Source organism: Fonsecaea monophora (genome assembly GCF_001642475.1).
Source record: "Fonsecaea monophora strain CBS 269.37 chromosome Unknown Scaff12, whole genome shotgun sequence".
In the NCBI taxonomy this organism is placed as follows: Eukaryota; Fungi; Ascomycota; class Eurotiomycetes; order Chaetothyriales; family Herpotrichiellaceae; genus Fonsecaea; species Fonsecaea monophora.
In genome coordinates, this window is record NW_019173943.1 from 99,143 (window position 1) to 120,077 (window position 20,935).

A 20,935-nucleotide genomic window follows, 5' to 3' on the forward strand; every position below is an offset into this window, starting at 1 on the left:
AATCAGGATCAAGGATCTTTTTCTTTAGGCGAAGTGAGGCGAGGCGTGTCATGTCAACACCGAGCACTTGTACCGAGTACCGAGTACCGAGAACCCTCCCGTACATAGCTTGATAGGCACGCGCCAGGAAATCGAGAGAGTCGTTGTGATCGTCGGGCAAATCCCAGCTTCTACATTCTACATTCCACATTCCACATAAAGCGCATGGGCATGGGCATAGGCATACATACTCTTACGTAAGAGTGAGATATAGGCATGAGGCAAAAAGTAATGTCGACGGTCGTCAACACTGATATGCAATTTGCTACTATAATTGTACCTCGTAGATAACGACTATGTGGGCACATTGCAGATCTCTTTCTCTTTTCTCTTTTCCCTTTTCCCTTTGTCCTGTCGTCTCATTGTCCCAGACCTGTCATTCGCACACTGTCTCGCAAGTATTGACCAATTGCCATTCGGTGGCTGTAGAGCAGGATGAAGAGGGTATGACATGACGCCGCTCTCATTGTAACCGTCGCCGCAGATCCAAACTCATCCCCAATACGGTAACGCTCGACAAGGCCATCATCGTACCCGCCGTGGACGCATCGACCGTCCCAAAACCCAAAAGCTCGCTGCCGCCCATGGCCAATGCAATCGCAAAGACATTATAAAACACTGCCCAGTACATGTTCCACCTTGCCTGGGCCATCGTCTGGGTGGCAATCGTCATCAGCTTGGGCAGGGCGCCTAGATCGGGTGTCATGATGATCACGTCGGCAGCGCAGGTTCCCAGTGCCAGCGATGCTGAGTCTGGGCGACGACCGGACAAGGGCGAAAGGGAGAAGAGAATGCCAACATCCGCCGCAGCTTGGGCGGGTGCATCGTTTAAACCGTCGCCCAGCATCGCCACAACACTTCTGTCGCCTTTCTTCGCGGAGGATAGTCGTAGGACCGAGTCAAGAACGTCGAGTACACCAATACCATTGCTCACACCTCTCTTAGATTGGCCTTTGCTTTCACAAGCACGCTGTGACTGCACCGACACAACCAACTCCCTCTTCTCATGGGGTAAAGATTTGGCGGCAAGGACCGGTATCTGTAACTGCGACGAAACTCGATGTGCTTCCGTCTCCGAGTCGCCCGTTAGCATGGTCAACTTCAGACCCAGGGCCTTCAGCGATTCGATAACCTGGGGGGCTCCCTGGCGAATGGTATCTTGCAGCGTAAAGGAACCTGCGTACTTGCCGTCGATGGCAAAGTAGACCTCCGTTGTTCCTCTGGCGGCTCCAGACTGATCTGTGGCGGCCGGGGTGATGGAAATGCCACTCTCAGAGAGAAAACGGCTGCTGCCAATATGCACAGTGTACCACGCCATAGCCGCCCCCTGGACTTCTGCGTACACACCCTTGCCTGTGATGCTGGACACGTTCCTGACTGGTGCAGTACCTGGCTCAGTTTCTCTGCCACGACCCTCCTTAAACTGCGGCACTGCAAGAAGCTGTCTGACACACCACTGAAACACCGCCCGAGCAACGGGGTGCGCTTGTGAGACCTCCCTCTCCGCAGCGCTCAAGAGGCTGTAGCATAACTCCCTCTTCCCCTGATCCGTGTCAAATGGCTCAGCAAAGGTCTCATGCGAGATCCGCAGTCGGCCCTCTGTCAATGTTCCTGTCTTGTCCATCACCACGTGCGTCAAGAGAGATAGGTTTTTGAAAGCTTCCACTCCGCCTGGGAGAAGAATTCCCGACGCATACGCCACGTCGACACCGGCCATAATCGCCGAAGGCGTCGCTAAGCCAATGGCACATGGACAAGCCGAGGCCAAAATGGCCATTGCTCGCTCCGATGCAAGGTTGAGTCGATCAGTGATCGGCAGTGAGTCTGCCGTGAAAACAAACGTGTATACGAAGCCCAACATGGTCAGCACAAGGATCGTTGCGACGAAATACCTCGTGATGAGATCTTCTGTTGCTATCCCTGGCTGATCGTCCGAACCCACGCTGTTCTGTGCGCGATCATACTTCTGCTCCGTTGCTGCTTCAACGCTTGCCACAAGTCTCTCGAGACTCGAGTCTGCTTGGTCTTTTAGCACGACAGCGACGAGTTCAGCAGACAAATTGCGAGTCCCCGACATGAGGAAATCACCAACTGTTTTGCGCGATGGGAGCGACTCGCCACTCATGCTCGCCTCATCCACCAAAGACGTCCCACGCACCACGTAACTGTCACACGGGATGAGACTTTGAGCCGAAATATGATATGTGTCCAACGGCTCAAGAAGATTTGTGGGAATCCGAGTCAGTATGGCTTCGCCTCTCTCATCTGATTCGGTATTACAACCATGCAACCGCCCCTCCAACAATACAGTCTCTAATTCGACTTCTGACTGCAACCGAAAGAGACGGGCGAGCCCAGCCGCACCCTGTCTCCGCAGCGTCACGTCGAGATACCGGCCCCCGCTTATTACCACTGCAAGAAAGGATGCCGAGGAGAAATAGGTTTTGGTGTCGACATCAGAAAGACCATGGAGGAAAATGTTGAAGAATGAAAGGAAAATGCTCAGCAGCAGTGACAGAGACAAGAGAGTGTCCATGGACAGGCTCGGAAGCTGCAGCCGTTGTCGAGAGAAACAGCTTGCCCACGCATTGCGATGGATCCAACTCGCATGCACAAGTTGGACGTAACATCCAATGACAAGCGTGAGTAGGCAGAGGAGCGGATCCAGGGCGTTCCTGAGTTGGGCTGTCATGGAGACCTTCCTCACCCAATCAATAATAGCAATAGCTGTAGCCCACTTTGCTGCCCCATTGAAAGCTTTCTTCAAAGCCTGCAGTTCTTCTTCCCGCCGAACGAGTTTGAGATTCTGGGCGGCAGACCCACGATTGTGCTGTCCAAGCACCTCGGCGGTGTAACCTGCGTCTTCAACGGCCGAAACCAACTCCGCTGTTGACGTTTTGGTGGCATCGTAGATCACAGTGGCTCGAGACAGTGGCAGAGACACGTTGGTTCGGATGACAGCTGGGACAGATGCCAATGCGTGGCTCAGGGTTGATACGCAAGCGGAGCAGGTCATCCCCGTGATCAACAAGCGAATCGTTGTTAGAGGTTCATTTTGGAGTTTCTCCCCTTGCCTTGGGATGGTATCGCCTCTGGGAGCTGCTGCCGGCACCTCCTGGCCCGGGTTTATGTACGGTTGGAAGCTGGGAGGAGCATATGGGTCGGGATCGGAATCGTTGTACTTGATATCGACGAGGCGAATGTCGAAGAGCTCGCACGCCTTGATGATGTGGCTCATGAAGTATGCGGTAAACACACAGCAAGCCATCTCTTCTCGCGAATTTCGACCAAAGTGTACAATACGGCAGTCTTCATTCAGTGTCCATCAGACAGGCTGTCACCCTAACTGCAGTGAGTCGCCGTGACAGCATTTCTTAAAGCTGTGCTTCAGGGGAACATCTCGATCTGAAGTGCCAGGATATTCTTCAAGCCATAGTTTATCGAAGTCAGTGCCTATGTAGACACCGTTCTCTTTCGTGAAATAGAATGCAAAGGACAAAAGTTCAACACATGCTGTACAAGAAATCGAAATGCCCCAGATGTCCAGGATAAACTTCTGCATATAAGGCATTAGTCACTCCGCCCCGAGTCATATACGGGAATCTCGACTGCAAGGCCAGAAATCGAGTCAGTCGTGAAGACGACGTCGTTGCAAAGGGAAAACCGAGGTTAACCGAGGAGACACGTGACAAGGGGTTTCGTTGGCTTGCCAAGGACAAGGCTGAGGGACAAGGCTGAACAAGATTGGGATGGTTGCAACAAGGCTGCGTGTAGGAACCAACTATCATGAAAGAGTAATGACAGGGTCAGGTGAGGAATCATTGCCAGACTCCAACGCATCTAGATTTGTCCAAGTGGTATATGGCTCAAAATCAGCCCAATTCCCAACATCACATTCCCGGACATGCTCTCGTTACTCCATTTCTCCAAATTGCAAAGAAGTCGCTATCTCAAAGTGCCATATCAACATAAGTACCGCTTTCATCCGCCATGCCGCGACTCAGAAAAGGATATCCCAAGCAACTTCGTCAAAACTCCCTTCGTGGGAGGGGTATTGGTTGTGGGGTCTAGAAAGGACAGATGGGCAGTCATTTCTGTAAGTCGTCTCGAAAGATAAAGTGAGTGACCGTATTGACCAGATACTCCAGTCGAACTGTCTGCTCCTCTGAGCTGAGAAGTCTGAAAGTGAGAGACTAGTGTCTCGTATTAGATCATGAGTAGGTAGACGCCATGCGGTGACTATCTGTAGGTCTAGCGGAATGGCTGCAGATAGCCCTGTCGACCCTCGGCCACGTAACTTGACAATCGCTCGCGCAACATGAGCAGGCGGTATCCCTCGTCGCTGCTCATGACTCCTGGTCGATATCAAGTGATCAAGCTCCCCGAGGTCGTCTTCCGCCTGACTAGGCTCGTTGATCAAAACTTAGAACGCCTTCGATATACAGTTATCCAAAGATCGTCACAAAAGAAACTCGTCGATACACAAGGTCTCCGCTCATGACATCCGAGCGTAGTCCTGAGGGTTGTATCGGTACTGTTGTTGTGCCATTTGCTGTTGAGCTTGCGCTGACATAGCGTTTGGGTCTGGGCTCCGAGGCGATCTGTTGGGCGCATGTGCCATGCCTGCTGGTAATTCGGCCATGAATGCTCGTTTTTCCATGCCAGGCGAGACCATGCCGTTGTGGGCGACAGAGCTCGGCATCGAACTGACAGACTCGGCATAGCTTTGCCGGTCTGACTGGCTGCTAGTGTGTGGGAAGTCGCTTTGGTTTGGAGAGCTGGCAGACAGTTCAGAGACTGCCGACGAGAACCGGTTGGGATGCAGTTGTTGATGTTGCTGAGGCGGTGGCGGTTGGATGAAATGCGTACTTCCCTCCATTTCAATCGCCAGACCCTGGCTCTGCGGTGCTGGTGAGTATTGTGGGCCGGGAGCGCCGTACATGGATTGTCTTGCATATGCCGACTGTTGAAACGCCGGGACAGCCGGGGATTGAGGGAAAGCGGATTGCGGAAGGGGAGAGAGCATGGACGGAGAATAATGGCCTTGTTGTTGGAATGTCTGGGAGCGATCTGCAGGATTCAGCGTCTTGAGTTTGCCGTCTTCCATCATGGCACTCAGCACGCCAGCGTCGATCAGTTCGGCCTTTTTCACCAAGCGGTCGACCATGGTCTTCGAGGCGGCCTTCATCTCCTTCTTGACAAACGACACCATGGCCGGGTTACATTTGATTTCAATGTCCTCACGTAGATAAAGACCCTCGGGAGGGGCATTGCTTCCCAGCTCTCTCGACTCGGGTGGCTCGCCTGGTTGATTGCCCCGAATCTGCCACTTGTTGCGCAAGTCTACGCCCATGGGCGCGTAGACATGTGTCTGTAGACCCCACGGCATATCATGGAAGCAGCCCTTGAAGGATATCTTGCCTGATCCCGCTCTTCCTATCCCTGGCACGTACTGGATCCTCTCATTGATTTCGTACCACGTGGAGAAGAATTCATCGGCGGGCGCATTCTGAGGGGCTTTGATGGGTTTGTAGCCGGTGACGAGGGGGTTCAGCTCGATAATCTCGCCATGACTGTGCAGCATGTCAATGGCCAGTTGACGGGGGATATGCGAGGGAATCGGGGTGATGTTGGTATAGACAGATTTCTTTTTCATCATGGCGACGGTTGGCGCACTCGAGGCACCGGTATGAGGCTAGAGGTGAGGTCAAGGTATTCGCGGAAGACGATGACGACGGCTGCGTTTGTTTGAGGACAAGTCTTGGATGTAGTTTCTGTCTGGGTTCAACAACAATCAAAGCTGCAAAGAAATCGCAGGCAGAAGGTTGTCAGATTGCGCAGGCCCAGCTGTGACGGGGGTTTATGCAGTAGTAGGGCAACCGCTTCCCCCAGGTTCCAATTTTCCAAAGCTGACAAGAAGCTGAACCGGGAAAAGGCCAGCGCACGCCCTCGCGAACCCAGGATATGCTGGAGGCGAATAATAACCCTGGCCTTGTAGCGGAGGGGAAATGGATGGAAGTCTATCCGGGAAACCAAATACGGGCTTGTGGCGGCCGGCGGACTTTTGGCTTCTCAGGCCCTGACAAGATGGTTCATTCAGCAGGATTCTGCGGGAATTGTTTCGTGAAGCGACTATGCCTGCTTAAGGCCGGGTTTTTGATTAAATAATACATGTCTAAGGACCCGGTAGACGGCTCGACGGTTCACCAGTGGAGGTTCTGGAAGGGAGGCGTAGGAGGCTCCATTGCTATAATAATCTAGGGCTGCAGCGATCACTAGCATCAAGTCTAGAGACGCCCCTCCTATCTCCTCGTATACTCCTACATCCGTGACACAACACCGCTCAAGTAGAGCCAGAATGATGGTCGAGGCGGCTGGCAGCTGGCAGCGAACAGCCCCCCATGAGGAGGCCTGAAAACTCTGGGCGCTGATCAAGTCTGATTGCACCCATGGGCATCTTCGCCGTCCCTCCCAAGGCGTCCGTGGGCGTCACACGAACGTGGCGGAGTGGAACAGGGTCATCATCTAAATATCTCGGCTGCGGCATGATTGGCTGCGCATACAGCCACAGCCCACGTCCGACGCGCACTGAAGCCGCACGCGAGGGAAAAAGCGAAGGAGATTTCTGCTCAAAGGCTCGAAGAGGAAGGTCCCTTTGACCATTTTATTATTGCTTGGTGTTGAGATGTTGGATTGTCATTGTTGTTGCTGCGAAGAACCCCTTTTCGGTAATTTCTGAAAAGCCGCGCCACTTAAGCACCATGGCCCCATGGCACGGGCACCACGGAAGTCTTCAGTAGCGAAGATTTATTTGTCATCCTAGGTGGCCCCCAGCACCCCGGTCTTAGAAGTCGTCATTCATATACCGTTGAAGCCAGGCCGTCCGACCAATCCGAGATCGAATTCTCTTGCCATATATCCTGTGCAAGAGTCAGCCTTGTGAAGTTTCTATATTGCCAGGTCCGTTGTCAATGCGAAAACTCACCAGAGAGGGATTGTCAAGAGACAAACAAACAAGAAGAGAGCTCCTAGAATGCAAAATACCTCCAAGGGGCCATCTCGCGCTAGCCAATTGTTGACAAAGTATGTCAGGCCAAAGGTCAAGAGATTCCGGGCGTTGATTGCAACGAATGCTTCCTCATTCAACTTGGGGTAGGAGTCGATCACGTAACCAAAGACGCAGGTCGATGCAAAGGCCAGGCTCATATTCGCAAACCCAAATGTCAAGACTGGTCCCAGCCAGTGCGTCTGGTAATGCACAGTCGCCCCGAAACCAAAGAATCCAACCGTGCCGAGGATGATGACAACGATGATGAGCACCAGTCGGAATTCAGGTTCGTAAATTCCTTTGTTCTTCTTGGTCAAGTAGAGACAAATTGCATCGTTAAGGGGTCCAGAGATGACCTCTCCGATTAACGTCAAGATAAATGGCGACAAGCTGATCAACCCGACTTGCGACACCGAGAAGTTGTAAGGCGGAGCGACACTGCAAATCTCGGTCAGCCTTCGTCAGGGGTCGACTGAGTCCGGAAATACGAAAAGCTGCGGGAAACTCACAATATCACTCCATTGACCACAGCTGCAGATAACGAATTAGCCTTGATCGATCTGAGAAACGTCTGAACCAAGCCAAGCACTTACAGAATACCACAATCCAAGTCAAGGTGGTGCCATACATGAGGAAACCCCAAAATACCGCCGGATAGAAGAAGAGCAACACCGGCCGGGTAAAGATCTTGTAGATCGGGGCATAGCTATATCGGCCAGTGAAAACCCTCAGCGACCGCGAGAACGACATCTTGGGTTCGTTCGAACCACGTGTGACTGTGTAAGACAGATGTTTGTCCTTCTCTCCACGAGCTTGAGAGATGTCATGTTCGTGTCCCAACTTCATGTGGACATGTTGCACACCCGGCTTCTCGGGGTCAGTGTCGACGGTATCTGCCACCGGTACCACCACGACAGCGTCTCGGCGATACGTGGTCTCGGGGACAAGAAAGAATACAGCGAACATGAGCACACCGAACATGATGGCGCATACTCCGAAGGTCCACTGGTACCCGTCATATTCGATTATGTATCCAGCAACTAAGGCGCCACCAGAGATTCCCTGACGTCGGGTCAGTCCACAACACCTTTGGGAAGACAGATATGTTGGTATTCATCGAGACATACTGTCAGGAGAAACAAATTCCACACTGCGATTCGGGTAGCCCTTTCATGAACAAAGTAAAGGTCACCAATTGTACATTGGACAAGGACCTATGTTTAACGCGATTAGCACAATTCGCATCCCAGTGTTGCGTCTCGAATACCTCATACGGCGCCATTCCCACGCCACTGATGACCCTGGAAGCTAGAAAGCTGCTATAATTGCCAGCCTTTGCACCCCAAACAGAACAAGCGAACATGATGCAGCTCGCAAGAATATAGATTGGCCTCTTCCCATATATCTTGGCCAGAGGATTGGTCAAGAACAGTCCGAGTCCGATGGTGAGGATCAACCACGCGGTAGCCTGGGACAGGATTTCAACGGTGATGTGAAGTTGAGCCGAGATCTCCACGAAACCAGGACTCAACATGGGGCCGAACGCGCCCACGACGGCAGCGGAGAGTGAAACGATGAGGAGAATCATTTCCTTCTTCCATTGTGGCCAATTCAGGGGATCGTTGGGAGAGTCCGACGGTTGAGGAATCAAGATGATATTTGAAAACCTGCCCTTGCCATGCTTCAACAGCTCTCGCGGGACCTCTGCGTACTCCGGTGGTAGGTCATCCTGATCGCTCATGAAAGATGTGCCAGGCACATTTTCCAGTTTTTTGCAGTCGAGGATTCCGAACGGCATGTTGAAAAAAAATGACGCTATCGATGTGAATGCCAGTGGCAAGGCTGGGAGGAAAAGACTTCTCTCTACCCTTGGGCGAGCTCAGCTTAAATACTGGACGATGTCCGAAAACCCTCCGCACTTTTGGGCGCAAAGGTTGTTATGATGGCGTCGGATTTCCTGCAACTTTCTGCACATATGAGAGAAACAGGCGAAGACTGACCGTCCCACGGTGTAACACACCAATAGACACGAGGCGAGGGGACTGGAAGTGGTGCATAGAAGGTTAGTGGCATCAAGCCTTTCTCATGCACCTAAATCGTCTCAATTCAAGAGTGCACCACAGCAATATCGAGAAAGGGAATAGCAGGGGATACCGGAATACTCCCACTGACGAGCATTCAAGAGGGGTGCCAGGCATATGCCAGGTCAACATTGGGATCGGCGGTGCACTCTGGCGTACTTTGATTGATCAAGACGCAGTGGACGCATTAGGACTTGCATCTACCCCAGCTCGACCAACTGGGGTATGGTGGGGTTCATCATCGGATGGTGCACTGTCGTCCATCACTCTTGTATGACTTGGGTGGAATTCCATCTCTTTTTCACGACAGCGACACTTAGTTTTCCGAGGACGTCTTTGTTGCGACAATATTCCGGCAGTTGAGCTGCCTCTGGAAGTGTGGAGGCACATCTCAGCTTCGTGTCGGCCGCGCATCCCAGGCATTTCTGCCTTTAGAACATAGGCGGGAATGTAGCTTGAGTTTAGTGTAGGTGCCTTTGTAGCGCTCCCTCCAACACTGACCGCACATTGGCACGTGCTTTTGTTCGACAGCGATTCATTCTCCTTGCCTGGAGGATGTGCGTCAGGTAAGGGGTGGTATAGAGCTGAAGACCAATTTGGCGGCTCCAAAATACACGATCTGCGTCGACAGCAACATTTTCCTCTGTAGATGAGTCATTCAGAAGGTAGTTGTAGGGAGACCTAGCAGATAGCAGCAGAAGCAATATGTAAAGCGCAGATGGTTGCAATAGTAGAAGAGTGACAATCAAGAAGTCAGAATAAGACTTGGGTGGACAAAGTGAGAAGAGCCGCATCGAGCATCTGCCTGCGGGAATTGCCCGACTCAATCATATTTACTCGTACTTGTTCCTTCGCTCACAATACATGGTTAACACTACTGCTTTTACTACTGCCGCTGCTGCTTGCGTCACATCCTCTATGCCAGCTGGTCAATCTCTTGAGCAAGCATCGTCTGCACTCCATTCGAAGCCAATGCCTCTGACACGCTGTCACTCTTGACCGACACGCCTCGATCCAGCTTCTTCAGCACATCGTTAACAACCTCATACGCATGTTTCTCTGCGTCAAAATCCAAGAGCCACGCCTCGCGCTTCAAGTGCAGAGACTTGACATCCTTCCAGATTTTGTCCCAGTCAGCCTTGTGCCACTGCTCTCGCGTCGTAATACCAGTCTTCTGCGCCCGGTGGACACGCTCATATCGGATGGCTTCATAGGCACGAATGGCCCGAGGAACATTGTCTTTGCCGCTCTTCTCGAGTGTGATAGCCAGAGTCACTCCATCCTCCATTGATTGGCTTGCTCCTTGGATTGATGTTGGCAAAAAAGGGTGTGCAGCATCACCGATCAGTGCAATCCGAGCCTTGGGGGAGATGAAGGTCGGCAATGGATCTCGAAAGACCAGTTTATAATCGACGAGCCGATCTGGAGGGGTGGCGTCGACGATGTCGTGGACTATAGGGGCCCAGCCTTGCAAGTTCCGCTTGACTTCCTCCTTGTCACCAGGGAATTGCCAATCCTCATCAATGTCCGCATCATCTTTGTGTGTCAGAACCCAGCTAAACTCTGTGCCATTCTTTATTGATGCAGCGAGGAAATGCTTGTCCTCGCCAATCTGAAGTGAAAGTCAGAGACGGAATCACCGAGTATAAGAGCAACCTGCTTACCCATCCAGAATGACTATCGCCGTTCACCACCAAATGCTTCGTTCTCTCATTCTTGGCTAGATCATCAGATGAAAACCAGGATCGATATACAGCATATCCTGAGGGTTTCGGTCGATCTTCGAACCCCAGCACAATCTTCCTTCCCGCCGACTTCACACCCTCGGCTGCAAACACACAATCGGCCACCAGCTTCTCGCCGTTCACGAGCACACCCGCTTCTGTGTCGGTCTCAAAATAATCAGTTACTTGTTGACCGAGTCGGATGTCAATCCCCCTTGCTTTGGCATGCTGGAAGACAACATGATGGATCTCCCCCCGGTGGCCATTGATGCGTCTTCCCCATTGCTTCTCGACATCCCATATTTGCCTCGTAGCAAAATTGCCTTTCCAATCGTAAAAGTCGAGCCCTTCGCTATGGTGGCTGATTGGTTCAAGCTCGTCAACCACACCTTCCCATCGTTCAAAGATGTGACCGGAGTTTGATGAGAAGCTAATGATATCCCCCAAGGGCTTCAATTCAGGTACTCTCTCGAGTAATATTACAGAATGGCCCTTTCGATCACATTCTATGGCCGCACATAGTCCAGCAAATCCAGCTCCCACGATGATCACCTTGATGCCGGAGGGCGGTAGCCTTGCGAAGCTGGGCATCTTTCTATGCTGTTTTTACCTCAATGCTTTGTTAACGAACGAAGATGACAAATCAGACCTAGGAGATCCTTCTGTAGAGTCGGCACAAAAGGGTTCCTGATCAGCTAGATGCAGGCTGTTGTATGTCTGGTCCCCCATGTTCTCTCGGCCCCAGGCTTCATCGACTCTCCCCATGGCTTTCCCACAAGCGAATTGCCACCAGTACCATCCACTGTCCAAATCGGGAATTGATGCACGGCATGTCGACAATGGAAGTTTGAGATGGGGTTTTCCGGTGCCCTGTCAGCACTCATCAACTGCCGAAGATCTCGACCATAGCCGGGCTCTGGCGAGCGATGGGCCTTCTCCGCACAAGCATTGCCGCCCCACGAAGGCCGAATCTTCTCTCCACGAAAGACGGCGCCGTCGATGTGGCACGTCTCTTTCCCGCCAATGACGAGCGTGCCATTAACCTAGAAGAAGTGTGTTAGGCGCAGCCTGGCATCCCGAAGCGGTGGAGGGGGATACAACGGTTGGTGACGGCGATGCTCCGGTGCCTCCCCAATTTTCTGCATTCTCTCTTTCTGTGCTCCCTCCACGGAATATTCGTGAAGGAACTATTTTACCGCTGTGAGTTTTGATTCTCGTTGTTTGTTACTGCTTTACTGAATCCAATAGGCGGTCACGCAGGCCCAGGATCGAGTGAGTATATCTGACAGGGATTGAAGTGAGATACATACCACCACTGGTGCTGCCAGACTGCCAGTAACGATGAGCTGGTCTACCATCTTCTACATCTGGTCGGCCGTGACGGGGCTATTGTTCCTGGGCGTGCTTGGTGTTGTGATCCACGATGTCATACTCTGGAAGCGAATGCCTCCGGGCCCTCAGCCTCTACCGCTCATTGGCAACAAATTCGACATTCCAGCCAAGTATCCGTGGATTCAGTTCCAGGAATGGTCGAGGAAGTACGGACCAATCTACACCCTGTGGTTCGGCCGACGTCCAACTGTGATCATTTCCGATCCCAATGTGGCTGTCGACTTGCTCGAGAAGCGCTCCCACAAGTACAGCTCACGACCCCGTTTCGTCACCATGGGCGAGATCTTCTGGGACATGAGCAGCATCCTCGTGCAACCGTACGGCAAGGACTGGTCCGTGCGTCGGAAAGCCCTGCACAGCGTGCTCACTCAGAAAGCGCTGCAACACTATAAACCTGTCCAGGAGGCCGAAGCCGCACGTCTCTGTCACCATCTCCTCGAGCAGCCGGATGACCTGGACAATCTTCTGAACCGCTTCACGGCTTCGATCGTCTTCACCATCGCCTACGGACACCGCATCGACAGTATGCAATCACCTATCATACGCCAACGGATGAAGATCATGCATTGGAGTGCTTCCCTCAACGTCCCCGGTCGGTACCTCGTCGAGTCATTGCCCTTCCTCAAACATGTCCCCGATGCTTTGGCACCGTGGAAACGCGAGATCAAATCCTGGGGAAGAGAGGAACAGGAGGCAAACGCCCAATTGCTCAACTACGTCCGCGAGGATATCGAAAACGCAAAGATGCCCGGTGCTCCACCGCTCCCCAACAGTCTGGCGAAGCAGCTCCTGGAAAACCGCGCCGCAGACCCTTCGGCGTTCGCCCTGCTGCGTGAGAGGGACTTTGCCAGTTTGCCTGCCTCGGTGTTTGGGGCTGGCGCAGACACCACCTCGTCTACTCTTTCCTCCGCCATCCTGGGCATCATAACCCACCAAGAAGTCCTCGCGGCAGCGCACGCCGAGCTCGATGCGGTGATCGGTCAAGACCGCCTGCCAGGCTACACGGACGAAGCCTCCCTGCCGTACATCAGAGCCATTGCCAAGGAGGCCCTTCGCTGGCGTCCAGTCGCCGTTCTCGGCGGGACACCGCACGCGAGCACCGAACCGGACAACTACAACGGGTATTACATCCCCAAAGGCACCAACATCCTCGGGAACAGCTGGGCCATCAACCGCAACGAGCAGTACTACCCGAACGCCGACCACTTCAACCCGCTTCGCTTCCTCGACGCCGAGGACCCAGCATCACTGGGCTACCTGCCCAAGGAGTACCTCGCGTCCACGCCACTGGAACGCGGCGCTCCCCACCCCTCAAAATCCGGCCACTCGACGTTCGGCTGGGGTCGTCGCATCTGCCCCGGCGCCGACCTGGCCTCAAATAACCTGTATATCGCCCTGGCATGTCTGCTGTGGTGCTTCGACATCCGCCCGACCAAGGGCTACGTGTACGACACGTACGACTACACCGACGGCTTCAACATCCGGCCCAACCCCTACAAGTGCGACATCACCATCCGGAGCGACCGCCACAGGGAAGTCCTGGAGCGACACTACCAAGAGGCCAAGGAATATCTTGTGACGCACTTCCCCTTGTTCAAGGAGCACGAGATTGTGGTCTAGACGTGTTGGGTGAACGGGTGGTGTCGTAGACAGCAGGAGGAGGGACGCAGGGTAGTTTCGTGGGAAGAGGTCGAGTGGGAGGGCGTGGCATGGTGAGTTTGGGAACCGTAGATACTTTATGCGCCGCGATGAGATAGAGAAGATAACCCAAGCAAGTAAATGAGATTTATCCTTTGGCCATGGGAGGAGGTCGCCCGCAAGGGGATCGATGGAGAATTGAATGACCTTTGCTTCAAACTTTTCAGCCCCAATAAATTCTATTGCAGGGGAAACAAAGGCTGTCTGTCATCTGAGAAATATTCCCGTGTTTGAAGCACCGCCGATAGTTTTCAATCATCTCTTGGCCCACGCACCGTTCAGCCCGCTCCCTGCATGCGCTTGATCCGCTCTTCGGCCGCCCTTGCCCTTCGTTCCCTCTCCAGCCTCATGCGCATCTCGGGTGTCAGTCCACGCACCTCTTCCTCTCTCTTATCCGCCCCGGTCTTCTCCACTGCGGCTGCGAGCGTCTTGCCTGCCCCGGCTTTCTTCTCGATCATTTTCGCGTTACGCTTCTCCTCTTCCAGTCGGAGATGTTCGAGGCCGGCTTTTCTGCGCTGCGCCTCTGCCGCGTCAGAGGCTGCCTTCTCCTGTGCCGCCTTTGCATCGGATTCTTCTTGCGAAAGAGGTGAGGCGACATGCGCCGCGGACCAGTCAAAGGCCTTTTCTCCAAGCTGGTGTCGAGCGATGCGGAAGGCGTCTCTAGTTTTGGTGTCGCCTGCGATTTCATATGCTGTCTTGCCGTCGCCGTTCTTTATAGTAGGATCGGCTTGAGCCTTGGTCAGGAGGGCTAGAACCAATGCCGGTGAATTTGTTGATGCGGAGAGGTGGAGTGGAGTAGGCGCGTGATGGTGGTCGGCAGGAGGGTAAAAGGTGAAATCTGGGGATAGTTCGTTCTTGGTTAGATAGAGTAGGACTCCAGGTGCCTTTGAACGCCGTATAAGGGCTTGCAGCTGAGAAGTATGAAACTGAGCGGTTTCCTCTTCCTTGCTACGCTTCGGTGCTTGGGTTTTCGGTTTCGACTCTTTCGCTGCAGCTTGCTCGGATATATTCTTCTCAGCGATCGGCTCAACAAGTTTCCCCACCTTCAGTCTAGTGAGCTCTTGAAACGAACGCAAAAGCTCGCCTTGAGTGGCCCGACGTGTGCTGAATGGGAACCCACGTATCCTCTTGTCGTTGCTTCTCAAGACTTGACCGTCGTAGGGGCCGAACAAAGTCCTCCTATTGGTGCTTCCGGTAGCTCGGATGAAGAGCAACTCGGCGGAGTCGATCATGCCTTTCCATTCTGACAACACTGCTCTGACGTCCGCTTCCAAGGCCATCTCATTGTATCTGCGGATGGATGAACCCGCTGAGTGGGCGTTTCCTTTCGCGTTGTCGTTTGCGGATTGAGAGCCACCTTGTTTCCGCCTCGTGGTATATCGGTGAAAGGTCTTGTGGGCCTTAACGACTGGGTGACGCTCCTCGATGCCACCAGGGCCTTTTCTCAGTTCTGGTACCAATGAGATGACCATAGCAGCGAAGTGACCGCCCCCGATCATGCAAAGGAAAAAATGGGGATCGGTTCCCGTCGCTTGTGATGAGTCTCCTTGCGACTTCCCACTGTGTTTGGCAACTGTCGGTTTGAGCTGCTTCTTTTTGAGAATGTCCACAAGAGAGGTGGATGCCTGGTCTTGCTCCTCGGCTGATAGGATGGCTCGATAGACGCCTAACCCGATATCGTTTCCAAGTTTTGGAGTTGTTAGCCATAACAGCGGTGCACTACCAAATGAACGCTTTTTGGAGTCTTCAGTGGCGTCGGTGAGCTGCTGATGAGATATCCTAGCCTGGCGTCTGAGCAGAGCAGTTAGTGTGCTGTCTCCACCTTTGGCCTCGTCCTCATCTTCCTCGTCAGAGCCCTCCGAGTCTGATCCCGAGAGTGACTCGTCCAGATCACCGATCAGTTTAATGAAAGTGGCCTCATCCACCGGAGGGAGTTGTTTTATGGTGAGTTTGAGGTTGTATCTGTGGAAATCCGACTTGACATGCAGTCGCTGGTCTTGGACATTGTCGAAGGAAACTCTACAGAGTGCACATGATGTTGGGGCCGCAATGCCATCTTCGGTAGGACTGCTCTCTCGACCTGTAGGTATTGACTCTGGGACTGGGTTTTGTGGCTGTGTCTGTGGCTGCGACTGCTCCTGTACCTGTCCCGCTTGAGTCAAGGTAAGCAGCAGTTCTGGCGGAAGGTCGTAGATGTACAAAGGACGGCGCAAGAGAGGGTTTGTATCGGAATGGGCCTTGTCAGCCATTCTGCACTCCAACCAATGGTCCCAGCGCTGAGGCTGTTCTTTTTGTGCTATGTATCTACACAGATCCTTCCTTTACATGAGAATCTCTGCCTGTAACTTCTGCGCAGTCCCCAAAGACGTCATAGGTGCTTGCATCACGTGGTCTCGCGTCAATCCGCCACGTGCAACTTTGAGTTTTGGCCCCCGACGCGGCGAGTGAAATTGAAGCCTGAAGCTTTGCCCGTTTCTCACCTGCACATCCACACCAAACATCCACTCACCCAAGGACCCAAGCAACTGCCTGTGAAAGGCCAAGCTGCTGCCTTTCCCTTGTTACGCTTCTTGCTCTGAACCGGAGCTGCCCTATCTCCTTAAAATGTCATAAATCAGAAAGGTCTGTCACTCTCACATCGTAAACTCTCGCAACCTCTCTGAATCCTACTCCTCGAGCAAGGATGGTTCGAATCAAGCCTCCTCAACCTGCTGTGCCCTCTTTAGACGGTGTCATCGTCAGCTTCGCCTCTTACACCCCCAGCGCACACCCTGAACTCTCGAACAAGAGTGTTGCGCAACTGAAGACTGACATCTCCAACTGCGGCGGTTTCTACACACCGAGGCCGGGAGAGTGTACGCACCTCATCACCACTCACGTTCAATTTGGCAAGAAGCTTGATCGTATCGCCCAGGCTCAAAAGAATCCTGACACTCTCATCGTCTCTTACGAGTGGCTCGCAGCGTCTCTAGCTTCGAGTGCTCCGGTAGACGTCGAACAATATCTTCTGGAGAGCTCGCCTGCAGATGATGACGGTACAGTGAATGATAACGGTGCGCAAGCCTCTCAGAAGACAGCTGCCAGGTCATCAAAGCGCTCACGGAAAGATGACGACGACGAGGATAACCCGGTGCCGACAAAGAAATCCAAGCCTGCCAAAGCAGCTCAATCACCGATCCCCACAGCACCCAAGGCGATTAAAGTTCCAGTGGATCAGTTCGTCTCCTCCGCTCACAACTATGCTGTGCATGTGGACGACAGCGGCGTGATATACGATGCCACTCTGAACAAGTCTGACGCAAAAGTGAACAACAACAAGTTCTATAGAGTTCAGCTCTTGAGACAATCCACTCGTTTCTACACCTGTAAGTTTTCTCGGCTAGTTTACATGAGTATTTAGAGCCTCCCTCGAACGCCTCAAAGGTTTGTATGGATGATACAGACCCTGAACTCTGACAAAATATAGGGACACGCTGGGGTCGTGTGGGTGAGGGCGGCCAGAGCAAGATGCTAGGTGACGGCACCCTTGACGACGCTCTTTCGTATTTTCGGATCAAATTCAAAGAGAAGGCCGGTCTCACATGGGAAAATAGGGATACGCCGTCTCGGAAGGGCAAGTATGCATATCTTGAAATCAACTACGCAGAGTCGGAGGACGAAGTTGAGAAACAACCCGTGGAAGCGAGCCGGAAAGGTGAAGTTGCTGTGAGAGAAAAGGTCTTTGCCGCGAGCAAACTCATGCCACCGGTCCAACGCCTGATGGAGCTCATCTTCAACATGCAGTATTTCAAAAATACCATGGCCGACTTTGACTACGATGCCAACAAGATGCCTCTTGGGAAGTTGAGCAAGAAGACTCTTCTTAAGGGGTATGAAGTTCTGAAAGAGCTGGCATTGCTTGTTGCGGACCCATCTGTCGCCGCCGGTATGGGAGAAGAAGCGTTTCAAGCTGTCCTGGACAGAAGCAATCGGTACTTCTCACTTGTTCCGCATGTCGTTGGCCGCCGTCAGTTACCCGTTCTCAAGAATATGGATTCCATTAAGGTACTTGGGCGTGACCGTCATCACTGCCATACTCGTCCTCGAGCTAACCGTGATGCAGAGAGAAATTCAACTCCTCGAGACATTGACAGACATGCAACTGGCCAACGAGATTATGCAATCCGCTGCAATCGAGGAACATAGGACTCTCCATATGCTGGATCGGCAATACCAGGGACTGGGCATGAAAGAGATGATCCCTTTGGATCAGGACAGTCAAGAATTCACCGAGATCTTCAACTACCTGAACCTGTCGACTGGCAGCACCCATGCTGTTAGATACGGGGTGCAGGATATCTTCCGCATCGAGCGCGACGGCGAAAGTGACCGACTTGACAACTCTCAATACGCATATCTCGGGTCAAGGAGTGACCGCCGCTTGCTCTGGCATGGATCCCGTGTCACCAACTTTGGTGGCATCCTCAGTCAAGGCCTGCGGATTGCACCACCAGAAGCCCCTGTATCAGGGTACATGTTTGGCAAAGGAGTGTATCTTGCAGATATGAGCTCAAAGAGCGCTGGCTATTGTGCAACATACAACAGTGCGGGAACTGGGTTACTCCTGCTTTGCGAGGCTGAACTGGGAAACCCCTCTCTCAAACTCACGCAGGCCGATTACAATGCCGAGGATCGTGTCAAGTTGTATGGCCACCTTTCCACCTGGGGTGTTGGTCGAACCAGCCCTCGTGTCTGGAAGGATGCTAGCTGCGTGCATCCGAGCCTGAAAGGAGTGAAGATGCCTGATGTTGTCAATTATCCGCCCAGTCCAACTAACGAGCCTTGTGCACAACTTTTGTACAACGAATACATCGTCTACGACGTGGCTCAGATCCGGCTACGATACCTTTTGCGAGTCACCATTAATTGAGGATTCGGTTCGATGATACCGGTATGGGACGGACCAAGACCGAGATTGGCAACTTGGTACCGGAGGTCGATACCACACTCGTCCTGTTTCACCAGCTGCGCGACAAGCGAATAATCATGGTTTGCATAGCGAAGGGGTCGTTCATGTTTCTTCAGTCACTGCTTCAACAGCTTTCAACGTTCCCAGGGATGCATTCATGGATACAGACATACCCCGATGCATGGACACAGACAAAAGGAAAGGATACGAAGAGCTATTCGGTGAGATTCTCTGCAATGATATTCCCATCAGGGCAGAGCCCAAGATTCATGGAGATTCCACATGGCACACACAATTGTACTAGGCAAGCTGGTGACAAGGACTAAGACGAGCTTCCTATGGACCTCGCCAAACAAGAAATGATTCACTTGATCATCTGGTCCCTGTTCGTACAAACTTTCTTTTTCGTCGGGTCTATGGATTTGTCGTTCCCTCCCTGCCTTTCCGACCTCTCTGGAGTCTATCTTGCTTTTTGGGTTTTTGGTTCTGGGTACATTTCCCCCATTCCTATGTCATTGCATGTTATTTCATTTCCTTTCATTTCAGTTTGGCAAGACCTTTTTCCCGCCCATTTCGTTTTTTGTCAATCCAATCCAATCCCTTTCCCTCTGTTCGATACTGATACATTGATGCCATTCTTTGTTCGCTCGACTGAATGAGTGTGCAGCACCACCTTGTGATGATGATTTCACAAAATGATTTGTAGTCTCCTCTTTTTCTCCCCAGGTCTCAGGATTCAAATACCCCGATCTCTTCCTTGATACCCAGTCTCCCACCTATCTGTGGGGATTCGTTACGACACGCTGTACCCACCCTACAAAGGTATGTACGTATGTATGTATACCTGGATGGCAGGGCAGGGACATGCATGGAAAATTGCCCACTCAAAACGCCCTCTCGTCGAGGCCGGCGGCCCATTTCTTGCGCACCACGCTTTCACGGTATTTGGTGTCGCGCTTGGTTTTCTCGCTGGAGGCGATGGCGGCGGCGCTGCGCTTGTTGACGATGGAGTCGATGAGTTGCAGTGCGTCGTCGATGGCTTCGGTGATGGGGTTGTTGTTGTTGTTATTGTTGCTATTGCTGTTGCCGTTCCCGTTGTCGCTATTGCTGGTTCTGCCTTGACCTCTGCCGCTACCGTTACCGTTGCCGTTGCCGTTGCCGTTGCCGTTGCCGTTGCCATTGTTGTTGCCGGTCCCGGCATCAGTCGACGAGGAGTTGCTTGCCGAGTCTGTAGCATCGACTGTGGCGTTGCTTGCGGCTGCGTCGCTCGTGACGTTGGCTGTCGCTGCCGTCACGTTGGTCGCCGCAGACACTGCCTGGACTAGGTCCGTCGAGTTGCCGGCACAGGCGCTCGCGATCGCGGACATGGTGGTGTTGCTCGCAGCCACAGCCTCGGTGACGTTGGCCACACCGGTCTGATTGACTGCAGCTTCCATGGCCGCAGCCATGCAGGCAGCAGCGGCATCAACGGTAACTTGAGTATCTGTCCCGTTGGCAGCAACAGCATCAGCGGTAGCTTGAGTATCAGTCCCATTGGCACCGGCAGCAGCAGCAGCGGCACCGTCGCCACCGCCGTTACCATTGCGGCCGTTGCCTCTGTGCTTCCGCGGGACAAGGGAGTCACGTCTCCATGCCAACTCCTGCCTCGACGGAGTCACTGGCAAGACATAGCCAGAGCTGCCTTGGGCAAAGAAACTCGGGACTAAGAGGCCCGCTGCGAGTGCCAACGATGGGAGGTTGTGCCGTGGTTCCAGGCCAGCAAGGACACCAGGCAAGAGCAACAAGCAGACGCTGAGAGAAGAAAAGATGAGGAACCGGCCCATTGTCGTGTTAAAATTCGAAAAGAAAGGACAACCTGTTGTCTCTTAAGAGCGTGAGAGCGTGAGAGTCTCGGGTCAGATGAGGGACCAAAGGAATGCAAAAAGCTCTTGTGAGCGAAATGAAAGCGAAGTGGCAGCAGGACCTGCCTGCTATACTGTGAAATTGCGAAAAGAGGGGAAAGGGC

At 52.9% G+C, this 20,935-nt stretch overlaps 7 protein-coding genes across 7 annotated transcripts; 2 read left to right on the plus strand and 5 right to left on the minus strand.

Moving 5' to 3' along the window:
* Positions 1–502: 502 nt before the first annotated feature.
* On the minus strand, positions 503–3,307 carry AYO21_02641 (hypothetical protein; the record flags this gene model as incomplete). The annotated part of the gene is made up of 1 exon (XM_022652618.1): positions 503–3,307. The coding sequence occupies one exon, from the start codon at positions 3,305–3,307 to the stop codon at positions 503–505; it is 2,805 nt and encodes a 934-aa protein (XP_022514974.1).
* A 1,227-nt stretch (positions 3,308–4,534) lies between these two features.
* Positions 4,535–8,885, minus strand: AYO21_02642 (hypothetical protein; the record flags this gene model as incomplete). The annotated part of the gene is made up of 6 exons (XM_022652619.1): positions 4,535–5,734; positions 7,084–7,525; positions 7,597–7,618; positions 7,681–8,149; positions 8,215–8,301; positions 8,355–8,885. 6 exons carry the CDS (start codon positions 8,883–8,885, stop codon positions 4,535–4,537), a joined length of 2,751 nt encoding a protein of 916 aa, XP_022514975.1.
* A 1,199-nt stretch (positions 8,886–10,084) lies between these two features.
* On the minus strand, positions 10,085–11,483 carry AYO21_02643 (hypothetical protein; the record flags this gene model as incomplete). The annotated part of the gene is made up of 2 exons (XM_022652620.1): positions 10,085–10,780; positions 10,833–11,483. 2 exons carry the CDS (start codon positions 11,481–11,483, stop codon positions 10,085–10,087), a joined length of 1,347 nt encoding a protein of 448 aa, XP_022514976.1.
* A 750-nt stretch (positions 11,484–12,233) lies between these two features.
* On the plus strand, positions 12,234–13,904 carry AYO21_02644 (hypothetical protein; the record flags this gene model as incomplete). The annotated part of the gene is made up of 1 exon (XM_022652621.1): positions 12,234–13,904. One exon carries the CDS (start codon positions 12,234–12,236, stop codon positions 13,902–13,904), a length of 1,671 nt encoding a protein of 556 aa, XP_022514977.1.
* A 356-nt stretch (positions 13,905–14,260) lies between these two features.
* AYO21_02645 (hypothetical protein) lies at positions 14,261–16,231 on the minus strand (the record flags this gene model as incomplete). The annotated part of the gene is made up of 1 exon (XM_022652622.1): positions 14,261–16,231. The coding sequence occupies one exon, from the start codon at positions 16,229–16,231 to the stop codon at positions 14,261–14,263; it is 1,971 nt and encodes a 656-aa protein (XP_022514978.1).
* Positions 16,232–16,665: 434 nt separating this feature from the next.
* On the plus strand, positions 16,666–18,891 carry AYO21_02646 (hypothetical protein; the record flags this gene model as incomplete). The annotated part of the gene is made up of 3 exons (XM_022652623.1): positions 16,666–17,347; positions 17,449–18,026; positions 18,085–18,891. The coding sequence occupies 3 exons, from the start codon at positions 16,666–16,668 to the stop codon at positions 18,889–18,891; spliced, it is 2,067 nt and encodes a 688-aa protein (XP_022514979.1).
* A 923-nt stretch (positions 18,892–19,814) lies between these two features.
* Positions 19,815–20,753, minus strand: AYO21_02647 (hypothetical protein; the record flags this gene model as incomplete). Its single annotated transcript, XM_022652624.1, has 1 exon — positions 19,815–20,753. One exon carries the CDS (start codon positions 20,751–20,753, stop codon positions 19,815–19,817), a length of 939 nt encoding a protein of 312 aa, XP_022514980.1.
* Between the last annotated feature and the right edge of the window lie 182 nt (positions 20,754–20,935).